Source organism: Rhinolophus hipposideros (assembly GCF_964194185.1).
Source record: "Rhinolophus hipposideros genome assembly, chromosome: 7".
In the NCBI taxonomy this organism is placed as follows: domain Eukaryota; kingdom Metazoa; phylum Chordata; class Mammalia; order Chiroptera; family Rhinolophidae; genus Rhinolophus; species Rhinolophus hipposideros.
The window spans coordinates 95412607-95432291 of NC_138053.1; the positions used below are offsets into that span (position 1 = coordinate 95412607).

Here is a 19685-nt window from a genome sequence, read left to right on the forward strand (position 1 = left end):
ACTAAATAGGAGTTGAGTAATCCAAGTTAAACTGGATTACCTAGAAATATGGCTAGAGAGTTGTCATCACCTTTTTTGGGATGTTTCCTTGGCATAAAACCGATTAAAGTGTCACAGAGAGGTGACATAGGGTTTCTATCCATATTTCTTGTATCATGAATTTGTTTGTATTAAACACAGACAAGCCTCAATGACAGTCCTTCGTGGGGTTAAGCATCAGAGGAAAAGCTTTGTCATCTGAGGACTATTATGCAATAATAATTATATCACTGATGTAGTGGCAATATAGAAGCTATTTCCTAATTTAAGAGTTTCTTTCTCCTGTGACTCTTCATTATTTAAAAGAAAAGAACAAATTGGGAGAGGTGGTCTCGGGATGAAATCTTTTTGAAACGCCCAGGGTTAGATGTGTAGGAAAGGCGAGATTCTGAGATTTTGTAGACTATATTTGGAGTTTCTGCATCCATTTTAAAAATAGATTCAAGTAAAATTAGATAATTAACAATTATGTGTTGGTCAAATCACCCAAATTTTATATTAGTATGAACACTAATAATCTAACTAATTATGAATGACATTTGTCAAAACACCAGAGAAGGTAAACTAATCAAAATGGTTGTAAATTGACTGATAAGGTCTTTGAATGTGCAAAGAAAAATAATGATTGCACTGGGGCAGACATAGTTCTCATAACCAGAAATCATTTCTAAATTAAAAAGCAATTAAATCTTTTATAGCTGCTATTTGAATGTATGGGTATGTGGCTTGATTTTCAGAGCTACAATAATCCTAAGAAAATAATCAAGAGACCTAATTATCTACCATCATAATCCATTAAATCAGTTGGCCTTGTGTGAGAGCACATACAGACTTGTGTGGGGAAAAAAAAAAGTTGTCTTGTTTGGAAAAACAAAGGAGAAAAAGCAGCTCCTCTTAATTATCCAGCCTCACCAGACCTGTAGGCCTTAGGAAATGCTAACTCTTAGCATTACTTATTTCAGAGATAGCAGAGCTCTTGTAGGGTTTGATTGTCCTAGAAAATCCTAAATTTAAAGCTCGGTGCTCTTCTGCAGTCTGTCTGATGGCTTTGGGAGAGATGTGTGGCTTTCACCTACACAGTGGTATGGTTATCAGCCTTGAGACCATGTAGGAAATGTCTGAAAGGCTAGATTCTCCAGTAAGAAGACAGCAGGGGAAATCATAAGACCATCTGGGGACAAGGAAGAGTGATGTTCTGGGGGAGATCAGATAGGCTGGCTCCTGACCAGTGTAAGCAACCAGAGTGCACGAGGCCCCAGGGTTCCTAATCTGTGTCACCTCTTCAATGGCCCTTCACACCCCTCAGGGTTCTCTGGGCTGTGCTGTGGGAAAAAGGGTTGGAAAGGGTTGGCCTCCATATTCCAGGTGGGGAAGTAGGGATATGGACTCTTAGAATCTCAGATTGGAACTTCAAGTGTGTTTTCTTGTCTGTGCCTTCATAATGGGGGTTGTGTCATATCCAGGACCCAGGCTGTGTGGCCTAGGTGCTTATCAGCTTGTATGACATCTCTTTGGGACAGTTTATTCTTTATTCCATCAAATCCAACATACAAGCTCACTTTGGGAATATAACCAGTTCGAGTGACCTGCCTGTCATTTAATAATCTTTACCCAACTGTAATGTGTCAGAAGATGGGATTGTATACCCACTCACCCATACATACTTGCTCTTTTTCTTGCCTTTGATATTATTTTAAGCGGGTTTGGATAATTCCACAGAATTGCAGAGTGATAGACTATTCTCGATTAAATTTACTTTTGTGCTTTCCATGAACTTTCAGAGCTCAAACGGGGTGTGGAGAAGGGTGCTAGCCAACACTTTCAAATGAATGAATACGTGTGGAATCAACATTGCAGCCTTTACAGTTTTGTCAGAATCTCCGTAATGATGAAGTGAAGAGGCATCTCTTCAGCCAAACCATTTTATTTCCCATTTCCTCACCAAGGGTCTTTCCCCCATTTTATTAGAAAGAGAAAGCAATGTATTTTATTTCCTCAGACAAGTTCAAAGCAAGCAAACGCCATCTTTCAGTAGGATTCTGCTGAGGCAGGAAGGATGTAGGAGTCTGGGAGCTCCTGATGTCCCAGAAGGGGCCATAACACACGGGCTAAAATCATAGGTGCTGAACTCAGACAGCCCTGGTTCAAGTCCCAGGTCATCCACTTAATAGTTGGATGAACTTTCATGAGTTATTTACATTTCTACTCAGTACCAGTCACACTTGCAACATTGGGTCAACTCGAGATTGACGAGTGCTGTCTGAAGTATGTTTATCTGTTGGGTCTGGTGGAACTCACTGTGCGATCCAAAAGGTGGGTAGTGGCGATCACAGTCAAAGTCAAAACTGGAAAAATCAAAGTCAGATCCAAAGTGCTCCCCCCAAACCACATCACATTTCCTCTGTTGATGTTGAGAATTACAGTTGAGACCCAAGAATTCCTAAAACTCTCGCATGAACTCTGAATGTGGCTGGTTTGAAGGCAGAATAAATATTAGCTTTTTAAATAGCATGTTTCTTTCCAGAATTTTCTGCATATGTGAAAATTCTAAGAGAAATGTTAAGATATGAAAAATTTAATTCTTCTATTCTGTTTTTCTTATTTTTTTCCCACTTATAAACTTCAGCTTCTTTAGCTTTGTTAAATGTCCTGTAAGTCAAGGGTTATGAGTTTTCCCTCGTTTCCATTTCTGTTTGTGTCTTATTTCTTTTATGTCATCTCATTTGCTTGACTCAGGGCATAGAATTCCAAACAAATAAGTCGTTATCATATGATTTTGTAAAAGAAACTCCTGTACCAAACTACTGTGAATTCTTATACAGTTAGCACGTGATTAATATGGTTTATTGTGTTTCTTTCTTTTTCTTCGGTTCGTTTTGAGAAACCAGAATTTATTACCAATTCACTGAAATATGTTTGATTCAAACGTGTGATGATAAAAAAATCCTATGAATTCTTTTTGTCCACTATTTTGCTATTTTGGAAGTGAATTTATTGTCTTATCATGTTTTTATTTGAACAGTCCTGTAAAGGTAGTTCTACGTTTCTAAGATGATTTGCTCATGGGGATGGGAAGAAGGCAGTCTAGAATCATACATGCCCTCAGTTCAAACCCAGCCATAGGAGTGGTGGGAATGATTTCATATCGAGCTACCAGTGCCCACCTAGTTGTCAGGTCAGATGTGTGGGCCGCTCCCTCTCACAGTGGGCAGTGCTCTTCCCACCAGTAAGTAGCTGGCCACCCATCATTTCTATCATCCGATCATCTGCTTATTTCAGGCTCTCAGTATCTGCTGGTTGCCTGCAGGAGTCTCTACACCAGTTTCCCTGTCATCTACCATTCTCCATTCCAGGCCTAATCATGCCCCCAGTGACTAATCTCAGTGACTAATCTCACCATGCCAACATCTTATCCATGTTTTTAGTTCATGAACAAAGTCTGAACTTCTTAGCTCATGCTGTGGGTCCTGAGCTGCATGCCAACCTCTCAAGCCACATCCTGTTCCGTTCCCTACGCCAGTGACTTCCAGTTCCTCACCCTGATATGCGTTCCTCCATTCCAGATGTTTGTGGCTGATTCCTTTGCTTTTCATGAACACGCATCCCTCCATTGATGGACCGGTTCCTTCACAGTGCAGCTCAAGTCTTGCTGCCCTGGGAAACATTTGTTGATTCATCCCTGGCCACGTGTGGGCCTGGCGTTCCCCTTCAATACTCCCCAACCATAGTGCGTACCCCTCTAAGAGCTATTTGATGTCAGGGACTGTGTCTTTTATGTTTATAGGGACCAACTCATGTGTTTGGCAGAAAATGGAGGAAAATTCATCCACCTGATCACATCAAAATCGTGTGTGTGTGTGTGTGTGTGTGTGTGTGTGTGTGTTTCACGTGTACATATGCCTAGATTGGTTTTCTATGGCTGCCGTAACAAATTACCTCAGATTTAGTGACTTAAAGCAAACAGAAAATTATTCTCTCTCAGTTCTCGAAGCCAGGAGTCCAAAATTATTCTTATGGAGCTAAAATCAGCGAGTTGCCTGAGCCACCTGCCCTCCCTCCGCTTCTAGTGGAGATTCTGTTGTTTGTCCCTTGTGGAGTCTAGTGGCTGAGGCGTTCCTGGACTTGTGGCTGCGTCACTCCAGCCTCTTTCCCCATGGTCACAGCACCTCCCCTGTGTGTGTGTCAAATCTCCACCTGCCTCCCTTTATAAGGAAACATTTAATTATATTTAGGGCCCTCCTGTATAATCCAGGTTAATTTTCCCATCTCAAAATCCATACTTTAATCATGGACATCTACAAAGTCCTTTTTTGTCATATAAGTAATATTCACAGGTACCAGTGAGTAAGATGTGCATAATTTTGTGGGGGTTCATTTTTCAGCCTGCCACAATGTCCCATCCCTGGGCGTACACGTGCTTGTGTTTCTGGATGGATATTACTCAGAACCATGGAGCCAAATTAATATACTTCCAAATCAAATTTCTTCATAGGAATTGGGGTAAAGTTGCAAGATTTGGCAATTGTCAACTCTAGCTAACTGCATATCCAAAGAGCCGCTCAGAATAGATGGAAGAGTGTGGGAGAAACTGAGTGACTTTCCCCACAATTTATTGTAAACTATAACAAAAAAATCCATTTTCAATCAAAATATCTTAGAATATATATATATATATATATATATATATATATATATATATATATATATATATATGGTGATATATGTATATATATCACCAGCTCTTACTTAAAACACGTTTGGTCTTGTTTACTAGATAGAGCTCTATTTCATCACAGAGTTTAGTAGTAATGACAATATTTTAGGACTTACCCCTGGCATGTAAATAAACTGATTATACCATAGAAGAGAGGAAAATGTTTGAAGAAATAGATGGCAAAGCTGCAAATTGCTATTTAATGCTAAATTATTTATTTACCTTAATAGGGTCAACCAAATATTCCTAAAATAATGAGAATGTTAAATTAACTGAGCAATGAATATATTGATGATGTTCGCTAAGTGCTCACTTAACATTGTGCTATTATAAATAATGCTTCTTGAACAGAAGTATATCATCCTGTTACACATTTTATTTAAAACAAGAAGAATATAACTGCCCAAATGTACACCAGGAAACAAATTTTAATGTTCATTTCTCTCAGCTGCAAGCAAAAATTTATGGAAATGATGCTGATAAGGCTCATAAAAAGGGTTTTCAGTATATCTTGCAATCTGAAAAATAGCTCAATAAGTTGTGAAGCTGGAAGTAAAGTCAATCTTTGTAGTGAGAAGATGCATCTCAGGAAGTAAGTGTTTATACCATGGGTAATAAATAAATTCTGAGGGGTCCAGTGAGTATAAAACAATCCCTCGCTAAGCATCCATAATCTGGCGTTTATAAATGCCCCCGTGAATCCAGCACGCATTCTAACCCAGAACTGCTGAGAAAAGTAATCAGGTATGAAGTGTTGTTTGTTTTCATGATGCTAGTTTCAGAAAACTAGAAACTATTGATGGAAAAACTGAAAACAAAACCCATATATTTCCATCTACCTTGGCTATTAAGCTGAAAGTGTGTATAGAAGGTCTTCATTAGGATTTAGCGAGAACATAGAATATAAGGACCAAGACTGATGGCTCCAGTAGAGGTGACCTTACACTTCATGCAAGAGAAATCTAACACACAGACTCACCAATGGGATAGGACTCTTGGAAACATAAAAGTATCAGTGCAGTGGAATTCTAAGTCAGACGGAGAATTACAGGGTTTCTGCCTCTTCATTTGAACTCATACTGTGGTTGCTGAAGTTCCTTTATGCATGTGTTTCATGTTGCCTCATGATAAACACCTTGGTCCTTCATATAACTTGTGAGGTGCAGTCCCTTTGGAATCCTTTAACTACCATGTTTCCCTGAAAATAAGACCTCGCTGGACAATCAGCTCAAATGCATCTTTTGGAGCAAAAATTAATGTAAGACCTGGTATTATGTTGTATCATATCATATCATATCATATCATATCATATCAAAGACCCGGTCTTATAATAAAATAAGACCGGGTCTTATATTAATTTCTGCTCCAAAAGACACATTAGAGCTGATTGTCCGGCTAGGTCTTATTTTCGGGGAAACAGCTATATTCCAGGAAGAAGTTTCATCGTATGGCTGGGAAACTCATTCCTGTATGAGGGCCAGACTTGTGTCTCTTCGTTTTCCCAGTGATTCTAGAATGTGATTGCCAATAGTCTGGTTCTGGTGCTCTGTGTAAGAAAGCATGGGTCAAAGCCATATTCACATTTAGCGTATGAAGTCATTTCCAAGAAAACCTTCGTTATACCAAGTGCCTCATCTGTAGAGCTGGCCAAGGTCCTACAAAGCATCCTATGTCAATATGCTTCTCATTTTTTTTTTTTTTTTTTTTTTTGGCGCGAGGCCTCATAGCAATGTCCCCTAAAGTCTTCAGAGTCAAAATATGCTGATACTTTTCATGATTTTCTAAAATCAACTTATTCCTTCCAGGGTACCTTTTTGCATGTGCAGAATAAAGGTTACATCAGTTAAAATGTCTAATTTTAATTTGGGATGTATTCATTTAGCTTCTAGCAAATGCCATTATTTTTGTTGAACATTACAGATACTATGATGTTTGAATGGTGTTACCTATGTGATTGCATGTTTTAACAATGAAAATATATGGCATTCTATTAGAAGCAATTGTTTTCCCACACAACACATTTGAGAAATAATAAATTAGACAAGTCCTTGAGAAGTCAGCCCATTCTGATGTCAACACTTTTATTCCAGGCTTGATTTGACTTTGAATTGAGTTCCTTATATACTAATACTTTAGAGCATTTATGTTAAAAATAGTCATTCTTCTAGTAACTGAGTTTTTTTTCACTATATTTAGGCTAGCAGATTGGACAGTTTGCCATTTTTCAAACCAATCCACTTGGATCCACAAAAGTGATTTCTTTGAATCCAACAGCAATAACTGTTCTTGCTAGCCTTACCTTCCCGCATCACTTTCATGGATGTCAGCATTTTTGAAGTACACCAGTTGCTTGATGCCTGAGTGTCTAACAATAATCATTTAAAATATTATACCAGATATTATAATGTTCTTTAATGGTGGGTTCCTTTCTGATGCTTTTTTTTTTTTTTTTTTTATCATCCCAGTGGGGCACTTCCATTTTCAGGGGCAGGGTTATTAGGACTCATCCTTCTTTTCTTTGTTCTTCTCCAACCTGTGGTTCATTCCAGGCATTTTAACTTGCTTATCAGAGGCACTTGGTAACTTAACACAGTGACTTCTCAAGTATGTTTCCTGGAACCTCAGGATTTTAGAGGTGCTCAGGGATTTTACATGTTATTATATTTTAATTCTGTTATTTAAAAATCGTTTATACCAATGTTGACCATCCACCACATTCTAAAGCATTGGAAACCCTCAGTGAGTTAACTTTTATTGTAATACGACCTGGATTGCTTGCTTTATTCTAGAGCATGGAATAAAGTCTGCAGTCATTTCAGATTATCGTCCAAATTCACTGAGGTTCACAGGTGGCCTTATTTATTACCACCTGATTTGTATAAATCAGGATTATTTCAAAAATACATGATCAAAACAAAATACAGAAATAATGGAATACTGAGAGCAAAATAACTCAGCAGTCACGTGGCCTCACGTTTTTCAAAGGATTTAATGCTAGAATCTTACACTTACAGCATGAGTTTAGTAAATGCCACTATTACCTGCTTTTATATGAGATTACACCTAAGGATGTACTTAAAGAAATGAGTCTACTGCTGAAAAAGTGTAGAAATCTCCGCTCTAGTCCTTCTTGCCCCCATTTAGAGCAGCTACCTTCGTGCCCCTCATCCCACTGTTGGGACAAAGTGAAGTGTTTGGGAGAGGGAGCCTTGAGGGGTCTCTATCATCGCAGCGCAGCCCATAGTGGGCTTGCGGAGCCACTCCGTCTCCATGTGCCCATTTTACATGAGGTGTCCTCTGGGGACACGCTGGAGCCACTTCCGAGGCTGTGGGTGGAGAGCATTCCGTGTTCGTTCATTTGTTCGACGGTCTGTTGAGTTCTGGTTGTGTGTGAGGCACTGTGCTCGGTGCTGGGACACATTAGTGAATAAGACGGCAAGATGCTGCTCAATCGTAACTCGCCTACCAGTGGGGATTGAGGAGGCAGGTGTAGTGGGGCAGGCATCATTGCATAGGCCCCAGTGGGAGACAGCAGGTGAGCAGAGCCGTGCGGGAGGCACAGGTGTTAGCTAGGTGCACATCTAGAGAAGAAGGTTCCAGGCTGTGGGACTGGCCCGTGCACAGGCTGTGTGCGACCTGGAAGCAGGGTCTGGGGACCCCTCCGAGGAGCCCTGTCTCCTGGAGCGGAGTGTGGGGATGGCGGTCCTAGGAAACAGACACAGAGAGAAAAGAAGTGGCTGGATATGGCAGAACATTCCAGGTGGCTTAGGCTGGTACTCCAGGTTACTGAGGGGCCCATGGAGGGCTGTGACAGAGGAGGGATGGTGTTGCAACCTTCGTTCTGAAGGGACAACGTTGTGGCTGTTTCCAGAACAGACTGTCTTATATTCAAGATGGGTAAAGTCACAAAATCAACGCCAGATTCTTCTATCATACCTTGGCCATACAGTTGCTGACTCTATAGTTCATTAGATGAATCATGACACCTTTAAAATCAATACTAGGGCCGTGAATTGGGTCCTGAGGCTTTAAAAATGAATATACTCTATGACAGGGAAATCGATACTTTCTATGATTAATTAATATTTACGGAATGCCAACAGCTCTGAACTTAGAAGTGCACAATTTTCTGTGATATATATGTGTATGTGTGTGTGTGTGTGTGTATGAATGTGTGTGTGTGTTTGTGTGTGTGTATTTTAATTATGGGAAAGAAAAAAAGAGAAACCATGAGAACAAGCAATGAGGCGCACTTACTTTGAAAAGTTCAGTGATTGGAGAGTGGTTCAGAGCTTTGAAACCAAGATATAGAGTTTGATTCTTGGTGCCCCCACTTTCTATTCTTAGTGGCTTTTGCTGAGTTAACAAGTGTCCTCATCCAGTGTTATAGTATGGTTCTCCCCCATCATGGTAGAGACTTAAATGGGATCAATGTACTCATACAATAGCACCTAGCACCGTGCTTCGCACAGCACAGAACTTCAATACGTTGTTATCGATAATTTGCCTCAGGCTTGGCAGCTAATTTGTGGCAGAATGATGCCCCTTTTTGTGTAGTATTATTATCAATCTCAAACTCTTACTTTTATGTCACACGGTCTGTACTGGGTTGAATAAATAATGTCTCCCCCAAATTTATCTTAACCTGGGTTCTCAGAATGTGACCTGATTTGGAAATAGGGTCTTCACAGATGCAATTAGTTAAGATGACGTCATACTGGATTAGGGTGGGCTTTCATCTAAAGACCAGTGTCCTTATAGGAAGAGGGACATTTGGACAGAAACATGCTGAGAGAATACCATATGACAATAGAGCATATTGGGTGATTCTTAACCAAGGAATGCCAAGGTTTGCTGGCCACCACCAAAGGTAAGAGAGGCAGGAAACAGATTCCCCCTTGGAGATTCCAGAAGGAACCAAACATGTGGACAAATTGATTTGTGACTTCTAGCCTATGGGAACTGAGAAAGAATAAGTTTCTATTGTTTAAAGCTACCCCATTTGTGGTATTTTTTGTTACAACAGCTCTAGGAATCTAATACACTATTTACTCAGTTAAAAAACATCCCTCGATTTAAAAAGCCCAATTAAAAAAACAAAAGGTCCAACGATCATTTAACAAGCTGGGAGCTCTACTCTATAGTTATCAAAGTAGGTTTGATTTGGTACTATTGTGTGGAAGAAAATCTTGAGCTTTAAAGTAAGGTTTTTAAAAATGATAATATATTTTTATGGGACTCTTTAAGATTGATATGTATCTCTGATCTCATAGGCCATCAGTGTAGTGAGAATCAAAAAACAGTTGTTAGGTGATATAATTAAAGTCCCCTTCCAATTCTCTGATTCAGAGACTACCAAGGAGAATAAAGTGGGCTTGCTTATACTTGACACAGACATAAATGCAAATTTATGGCAAATTAATATCAAAAGTGAATATATACACTTAATAGCCACTAAGAAGTAAAGGCAGAGAGAAGTGTTGGGCAGATCCTCCCAAAGTGACTATTTACCCCTTTGTGTTTCAACGCACACCTTTCCGTTTTAAGTGCCACTTGTTTTGAACCTGTCACATGTGGCCTCTAACGGTAATTAGTGATGATATCTAAGCCCAAGGATAATTAGGTGGACACTTTAGTCAGGTCGCATAAAGATCACAATTAATTCAGGTTCCAACTCACTTGCGTTTTGCTTCCGTTTTAAACAAAGACATGGCCTCACATTCCCTGGCAATTTGTTTGTAATCACTGTGGCCATTTAACATTCTCCAGCGTCTCACAGAAATACATGACATAAGAAAATGAATGCAAACATATTAAAAAAAAATAAAAGCCCTCAGGTAGTTGTTAATTTTTGGCACCGTGTAATTAAACTAGCTTTTTTAATGTAATCTTTTGCCAGTATCTAATTAGCAAAGCCATCTGCTGAAAGAGTAGTGGCCCATCTGCCTAAGAATGTTGTTCTCTTCATTTTCATGAACAGAATCTGCCTTTGCTGGTCCCTGTCTAATTAACTTCTCTCGCCTTGGAATGCGATAACGCACAGAGTTGTTCATATACTTCTGAGAACTGTGGGTTTATATGTATATCACACATACTTAGAAGGAGCCAATCATTTTTTCCCACACTTGATTTACTCCTGAGATCTCTACTCAGTTTGTGATCACCTGAGTACGTGTGTGTGCATGCCACTGAGTTGTGTGCTGTGTCCTAAGGTGCCTCCTTACATCCCCAGGGATTCTGCAGATAGAAAAGGACTCTGTAAGCCTACCCTGTTTCCTTTCAGGCTGTCTGTAGCACTGTCACTTCCTGCAAGTGGAGGGTGTGGGCGGTTCCCGGGTAGCAGTGGATCAGAGAGGAGCGTGCCTACTGTAACAATGGAAATGACCACTGTCGCACTCACATTTAGCATGATCTTGTCTAGACTGATAGAAGACACTTATATTTTATTAAAAACTAATATCCAGTGTGTGCAAATGTTCCCTATGTGCCTGTTTCCTTTCCATCTGGCATTATGTAGCACAGTATCTTGCACTTGGTAGGTATTTACCGAATATTTATTACATGAAACAGAATGAATGGATGTGTATACAGCAAAACCTTTGTAAATAGTTGAAGAGCACAGATGTTATTGGTATGTATTTACAGATAAAAAAAAATTTAAAAAAAGGACCGCAAACAGAAACCTTCATGTCTTTGAAAATGTAGGTGTTTCAAACCCATTGCCTACTGTGTATAGCCTTTGGATATTCAAGTAATGGCAGTATTGCTGTTACATGTCTGCTGCTGGAAAATATAATGAAGTCTAGATGCAGAATGGAATAGAGAATTAAGATTTCTTTTCCCTACTGAGCTGTCGTGCAATGAAAAAAGACAAAGATGACAAAATTAAAGATTGAAAACCCAGAGACTTGGGAAATTAGATCCTGAGTGTTGCGCTGAAATCTGAAAGGTAGAATGCCTTCTCATTTATTTTCATTGTCATAAAGGTAGGTTTGGGCAGGTAGAAAAGTGTCTTAGAAGGAAGTCAATCAGAGTGATGGCTTCACAAATCAGTAGTGGGATTTTTTTCCTAAATTATGATACATGAAAGAATAACAAAGAATCTCCACTGAGAATAGAGCAAGAAGGCGTGAGTGAAAGTTTAATAGATTAGAACAAATCTTGTGGAATGAAGAACGATATGACCAAGTCAAACTATAATCTAATTTTATACAGATAATGAGTAACTTTGAGAAATAAGGCCTGGTTCAGGAGAGTTCCATTGATATTCGTATTTCTGTCCAGTGAGCATTTCCCACCCCCGACTCTCGCCACAGTGGTCAAATGGGTAAAGTCTAGTTCATTGAGGGAATGGAAAGACATTATGGGGTGAATCTGGAACACCCAATTTTAGGCCAGTCTGGAAAAGACCCATTTTGCCCTTCTATTCTTTTCAAATTCTATGATATCCGATAATATGTGGTCACCCTACAACAGGTAGTTCAGTTTCATCCTTAATATAATTTCCCTGATCTTGTCCTTTATTCAGGTAGAAAGTGAATCAACAGAATAGCTGTGCAATCGTGGTCTTTAATTAATTCTGGATTTGAACATTGTTGGAAAGCTGCTGATACTGTAATAAAAATGCCTCAGAAAAGTGACTTTTTGGTACCTTAAGTAATTGTCTTCAGAAAAATCTGTGAGACTTGTCCTGTTTTCTATTGGTCTGGTAAACTTGTGTGAGGAGTTGCTCCTTCTTGGTAAACTGGATAAAGTAATGAAATAGTTTTGAAAACTCTCTCATCCTTTTCCCCATCACTTCCCCTTTCCAGTTCTTGACCAGTGTTTATCTTGAAAATGCAAAGGCTACTTGGGTATTAGGTAGTCACGGGAAGCTGTTTGTTTGCCATTTCGCAGACCGATCTGAACAATTTTGATGGCATTTCATAAATGTTGTTCTCTTAACCCTGGGGCTAACCCTGTTCCTCACAGCTCTTAATGTTTACTGAAGATGGTATTGCTATTTAACTTTCCACACAATTGCTAGACCAGTGAGGGCCACTACAAATCCCTCTTTAGCTAATGCGTTTCACTGTGTAGGTTTCCTGGCAATTATAGAACAATGATCCCTCTGATATATCAAACACTAAATCCTCTGGTAATATATAAAGTCCAAGTTATATTGCTAAAAGAATATATCATAGTGGATCGATTCTGTTTTGAGTTTAAGTAAGGTCAAAGGCATGGTATATTTAAATAAAAACAGAGCAAGCTTTTCTGAAGACATCTAAGAAAGGAAAGGTCCACTCAGATCAACAGCAATGCATTTATTTGACCTGTGCTTTATGGGGCTGGATAGTTATCTAACTGTATGTGAAACACTTACCTTTTCTCTGGAAGTGCCATCACTTTTCATGAAAGCATTTGTCATCGTACCGGGGGATTCAAGTCATTTGTTTGTATGAAATGTTGATTAACTGTTACTTTATTGTTGCCATTAAACATTATGAACAGGAAAACAACACAGAAAGAATTAACAAATTCTCTTATCAGATGTTGACACTGACAAAAATCTCTAAGTCTGCACAAGGGAAAACAGTGGTAGTATTGTTTCTGTTTGAAAGACACTGAAGTGTTCTCTCTAGAATACTTTTCTTATGGACTCATATTTGCCAAGTAAGAGAAGTTATACAAGATGCAGTGTTTTATGTTTTAATCTCTGTTATGTAACATTCCTTGGAGGAGAGTAGATATTAGATAATGATGTTAACATGATTTTGTTATTCTCGTAAGTTTAGGAGAATTAGAAAGACTAAATCTTTCTAGAACAAAGAGTGAAACCATTATTCCTCTTCATAATATTTGACATTGGTTTATTTTGGGGGGCTTCCTTGAGTTTATTATTTAACATTAGTCCAAATGAACAACAGAAAAGTTGCCCCTTGCTTACATTTTTTTTCTGATAATGATTTAACCACTTCTTTACAAATCCCGACTTCTTCAGAAATCCAACTCTAATAGTAAGATAGAACATAATTGTAATAATAGGTGTACAAAATGGAGAAAACACGTTCCCCCCCCCATAAAAGTCTGCACTGCATATAGTAATGGAAAAGATGAATGACTCAGATGTTTAAATTTGTTCAGAAAAGAATTCACAATCTCAGCACATAGATCATTAATGTTTCCAATCATCATTTCTTCCTGTGAAGTAAGTGCTGTATGTTACCCTAAGTAATCACAGGCTCTATTTGTGAGCGGTGTCAGGTGGGACGGACGCATGTCAAATTGATTAGCAGGAGTTAGATTTGGAAAGTCTGAGAAAAAGATATTTAAAATTTGTGGCTCTAAATATTTAGTCAGAGCTAGCTGAGAGCAGCATGAAAATTACTGGTGTTGGGGGGGATAATAGATGTGCTTTTTACATGAGCTATTTATTTTATTGATTCGTCATCATTTATATATGGTTCTTGGGAGTAATGATATGCAAAATCACTCTTGCTTCATTATCTATGAATATTGATAGATGACATCCTATTAAACTAAAATATAAATGTCTGAATGACAATTTGATCGTTTTGTTTCAAGGCTTCCCTTTGAAGCCTGCTGTGGGTCCTTTCTGTGATTTCATGAAAATGGCAGTTTCTGTAATCAGTGTGCTGGCCACCAACTCACTGCATGTGTGTCTCTGACAGTGACTAAATTCACACATCCCACGATCACTGTTTAAACATAATAATTAGGGGGTGAGTCCTTTAAAACGCTTCAGTTTTAAAGCCAAGCATAAAACCACGTGACTGAATTTCGTGCATTTGGGGTCAACTCTTTATTAGTTTGAGAATGTTGGTGTCTTGTGCGCCCACAGCTCCTCATCTTGTTACCGGCGTCTTTATTATTATTTTTCTTTTATTCAGTCAAAGCTATAACAGTTGCTGTCATTTTGGTGTTTCCCACAGGCTGTGGAGTGGGAGTGTGACGAAGCGACCAAGAAGGCCTGTTACAGTAAGGGCAAATCAAAGGTAAGGAGGACGTGGCTATGGGTGGTCAGTGCCATTTGGAAGGGCGGTACATAAAACATTTGAATGTGAAGGCTATTCCTGATGATGATGCCATGTAAAAAGAGCAAGTTTCAAAATATATGTTCAGTAAATTCTCAAGGTTTTAACATTAAATTAAGATCGGCAACTGTCACTTTCCCAAAAAGATTTCTCACATAAGATGCGATCAGATTGGCACTCTCAATCATTAGACTCAGCTGTGAAATTAATTGGTTATGCTATCACTTAGAAAAATACGGGCCCAGATTTTTGAACCAGTATTTCAGTTTCCCCTGATCATGCCTGAGAGCTAACTCCGGAAAGTAACTCTATGAAAAATAAAAGTTTTATCTCAAACATGATCTGAGAGTTCTTTATATTTTCTCTTAACATGTCTTTAAAACATGAACTTGCTTTTCATAAGAAAATCTATACCCCCAACTTCCCAAGGAAAGTGCGGATTGCAGCTAAAGCTGGAAACACATTTCCTGAGCAACTGTGCACATTGCAGGAGCATCTCCACCTCGCTGGCTCGGTGAGAGGCGTCTGGAGATTGTGTCTTCTAAGGAATCTTATGTCCCTGAGAAGATACTGGACCGTGTTGAGGACACTCGTCTGCCGCTGCTTCTTAGGCTCATTGTGTGGCGTTCTGTTAGTGATTGTCTTCCTTGAACGGAGTGTGGGCTCTCCAACGTGAATCACACTTTGGGTTGCAGAAGAAAGCATATCCACAAAGAGCAGCAAAGAGGGTTCACTATGCCACGTGTGGTCCCAGGGCCGAGAGCTGGTGGGAAATAACCGCAAACAGAGAGAGGCTGACAAAAGGGCCTGATGCCATCTGTGTTGGTAAAAGACTCTTAGGCACTTGATTTTATCCAGTTGCATTGCTTGTTTCTGTCTTTTAAGTAAGCAGTTTTGAGGGTCAGACACGGAGGGAGGTCTCTGCAAGCTTGGTCACTGGGATTCCCCAAACTGAATAAAGAACTAGGAAGATGGAAGAGAAGGAAGAAAAGGCAATCTTACCAGGGGAACACTTCAAGGCAAAGAAAAAAGAAGAAGGCAGACATTGACGAAGGCTATTTACTGAAATATCTTTACCTTCAGAAAATGCCTCTGAGATAAATCATCGGAGACACAAGAAGATTTAAAAGTAGCACCACGTTACAAAGAATCAGAATATTATCTCTTAAAATGCCCCCAAAATGAATAAATTAGTACATAATACATTTATTTACCTCTGTAACCTTATTGCATTTGTATAGATTATGTATAAAACTTGTGGAAAGGCACTTTCTAGATGACTCTTTCTTCTTCCTGTGATGTGTACACGTCTTAATACGCAGATATCTTACTGCACTTTTGCTCCTCAGGCCCGTAGCACAGAGGGTTCTTCCAATTAAGCTACCTCCTGAGGGGATGAAATGGGGGGATCAGAGTTATCGGGGACTGGGGTGGAAAAAAACGGCTTTCTTTCTATTAGCAAGATTCACTCACTGGTGGGAAGCACTAGCCTTTCTTTCCCTGCGTTTAATGCCAACATTGTCCCCTGTGCCTGGTGACAGGTACGCTTTCCCTTTCCTGGGGCCCCATCTTAACCGCTCCCCACCTCAGACCCTATCTCCGTCACTCATGTCCCATGACTTGTGTGTCCCCTCTCCTGAGGGACTCCTGTCTGATCCAGTCCCCCCCACCCCCCACCCGTGACATAGGTTCTCAGTAGCTATTCGTACTTGCCCAGTCCTGCGGCATTTCAGTTACCCAGCCCACTCCCCTGAACCATGAGCAGAGCCAGTTGGTTTCTTGTGGGCCCAGGACACAGCCGTGGTGGGTGTTTAAGTCACTGTACGAATGAGTGAACCCCATGTGAGGCCCCACCTGCATGGTGAGCTTCAGTCCAGGGTTTCTCGCCTTCAGTACTGTTGATGCTTGTGGCCGGTCACACTTTGCTGTGGGGTCAGTGCTGCTCCTTGTCACATGCTTGGCAGCATTCCGGGCCTCTACCTACTAGATGCTTGTAGTTCCTCCCACCCAGTCGTGACAACCCAGAATGACCAAACATGGCTGCAGACGTGGCCAGACATTCCCCTGGTTGAGATTCCTGGCTTGAATTCCCCAAATGGTACATGCTTTGGCCCCTTTGCTTTTGTCTGTTTTGAATTTTGTTCTCCTTAAGAGTGCTGTCATATTTCATCTAGATCACATTTATTTCACACTTTTAAAAATTAATGATTAATCCTCTTCCCCCCTGTGGACTTCAATCTCCTTATATGTTAAAGGAAAGCTCGATTACTCAAGCTAGTCAGGTTCTTCTACTAGTAGTCTAAGTCAATAATTTTAAACGAATCAGTGTGGTAGCATATTACTAGTAGATTTTTACGATTTGGGGTGAAACGTAGCTTCTGCCATGAGTTTTGGCCCGTGTTTTGCCTTAAGCAGTGATCACTCGTTGTTTGGTGTTTAACAATCAACCAAGTAAAAATCAGAAAACACACAGCAAAGGCTATTTTTCATGACCATTAAGTAACATGATCGATTCACAGACAGGACCAATTGGGACTATACTTAATTGAGTTTTCCCAGGACACGGAGAGAAAAATGAGTAACACCAACATTGTCAAATAAAATCATGTCGTTAGGTTCCTCATGTCACTGGTCTTAATGGGTTAAGAACAATGGCACATCTCGGTAATTATACATTGATTCAAACAGAGTTTGCGAATGGGACTTTTTTAAGACGAATATCTTAAGCCAGATGAAGATAGATTTCAAATGCCACTACTCTGAGAGAGCGCGCTCCCACGTTCTTTTCAGTTGCATGGAGTTTGCTGGTAAACTCACATACATTTTGAGCTACCAGTGCTCGGTTGAAACACAATCCAGTTTTGCTGCAGAACCCTGGCTATGGAAGTTCATGTGCACAAAACGATGGGATTGATTTAGAAAGGCGTCAGCCTGGACAGCGCTGCAGGCCTGGCCTGGTCCCTGGGCGGCGAGTGGAGAGGGGCGACTGACACCCTCCGTTCTCCTCCATTAGCTAGCTCCCTTTCCCTGTTTAGCTTCTCTGTTGCTTTCTTAAAACGGCACCTGACACAGAAACCGTCAGATGACAGGCCGAGCCCAGCCAGTGCTGCCTATCCAACCAGTGCGAACTCCTGGTTTCAGAATTCAGATACCCCAAATTGTCCTGTTCTGTCTGCTCCAGGGGCCAGAACAGAAAGCATTCTGACAGTCAGTTTGACTAAAAATGGCACATCTATTTGGGGGAGTGGAAGTCAGACTTTTCTTTGTAGCCATGAGTTTAGAAATGAGAATTTGACTGTTTCATATTTTAGTTGGTGCGGTCATAGTATGAAAATTGACAGAATTACAAAGTTTCCCTTCTCCCTGAAATGAACAAGAATAATGCAAAATGTGACATCTCAAAAATGAGAAAAATGCCAGCCATTTTGACTGAAGTAATTTTGTTCCTACGCTAAGAAAAGTAGCCCCTGCCGCTCCACATAATACATTTTACTGCAGAGCTGGAATGTGAAGTGTGGACAAGGGGCTGGGCCTGCAGCGGTGGCATGGCCTGTGCCCACTCACGTCTCTGATGGGGACATTTCTCAGCTGGCTGCAGAGCAGGGGAGAAGAAAGATGACACCTTTCTTATGTTCCTGGTAATGCTGGGACTGACGCAGACATCATTTCATGTGTAGTCCATTAAAATGACAAAGTTGGGACTCAGGGTCAAGAACATGTAGCCAAATCTTTGGTTGGGACCTGAAGAAGAGAAGGGAAGCACCAAGCCTGCTCATTCTTCATGAAGATTGGGTTCTGTTTTATTTACAACATTTTCAGTTCACTTTGGAGAAAGGGGGTGGCTTTGCCTGCAATGGCCTAAACATTCCATGTATTGAAAGGGGTGGGGAATCTGTGTGTACGAATTCTAAAACTTTTTATAATAAAATCTGTTGTATTTTAGTTTTTTTGAAATACTATTACAGAAATCTGCTTTGAGAACTATTTAAATGTCTTTTACACAAATATTATTTTAAACATAAATAGTCGATTCTCTGGTGACCTAACAAGGGTTCCTTGTTTGTTCGGGGTTATTATGTCTGAGCCAAAGCCCTTCCCACCATGATCTTTAGGAACTTTACAAAGGAAACACAACTGATTATTAAAGGAATGAAAGAGCTGCTTTGTGCACTTTCTAATTTTCAAGAGTTTCTTGCTCATGATCTCATTTCGGAACTTTTAACACCAAGTTCCTAGAATTATTTTGCTAGTTAGTGGGAGAGTTTTGATTAGAATCCAGGGCTCTGTGTATTGTTCCCCCTGCTGTATCCTGTGGTCCGGCTCCGGAGTGGTCAAATTGTGCGAGTAAAGAAGGAAACGCCACGTTAGTGAGAGAAGAAAAGCGACAGCATCCTGCCTAGGAACCCAGTGGTGCAGGGAGTGAAACATGACGTCTGCACCCAGATTGCCAATATCGGAGAGCTATGAGTTAATCAATACCTGTAGCAAACTACACACCTGCCTTTGTCCTATAGGACTGCTTCAAAATTGAGGATTCTTTGGATTAGATATTAACAGCCTGTGTACTTTACATATACCAAGTTTTGTTATTTTTAAATTGAGGTTCCCAAACAAGTTTCCCATGGAGTCAGCTCAGTTGAAAATAGTCACATTATGTAAATATATATAAATTATATTTTAATGTATTAGTATACTATGTATTAGATAACATCATTAAATATATATTCATATACAAGGTCTGCCAGTTAAGTTTGTGAACTTGTTGCAAAGATGTTGCTAACATTTTTTGATATCAGAGGGATTATTCATTATGAATTTTCACCAACTGTATAAACAGTTAATCAAGTTGACTATTTGAAAGTGCTGAAAAGGCTGCGTGAAAACATTAGATGAAA

General features: G+C 39.9%; 1 protein-coding gene across 3 annotated transcripts in view; it reads left to right on the plus strand.

Moving 5' to 3' along the window:
- SEMA5A (semaphorin 5A) overlaps positions 1 to 19685 on the plus strand; it is a 427518-nt gene that overhangs the window by 261553 nt on the left and 146280 nt on the right. For all 3 annotated transcript variants that reach the window (XM_081053769.1, XM_081053771.1, XM_081053770.1), the window contains one exon: positions 14689 to 14751. In XM_081053769.1, the coding sequence (XP_080909895.1) occupies positions 14689 to 14751 (63 nt within the window). The remainder of the gene's footprint in view (positions 1 to 14688; positions 14752 to 19685) is intronic.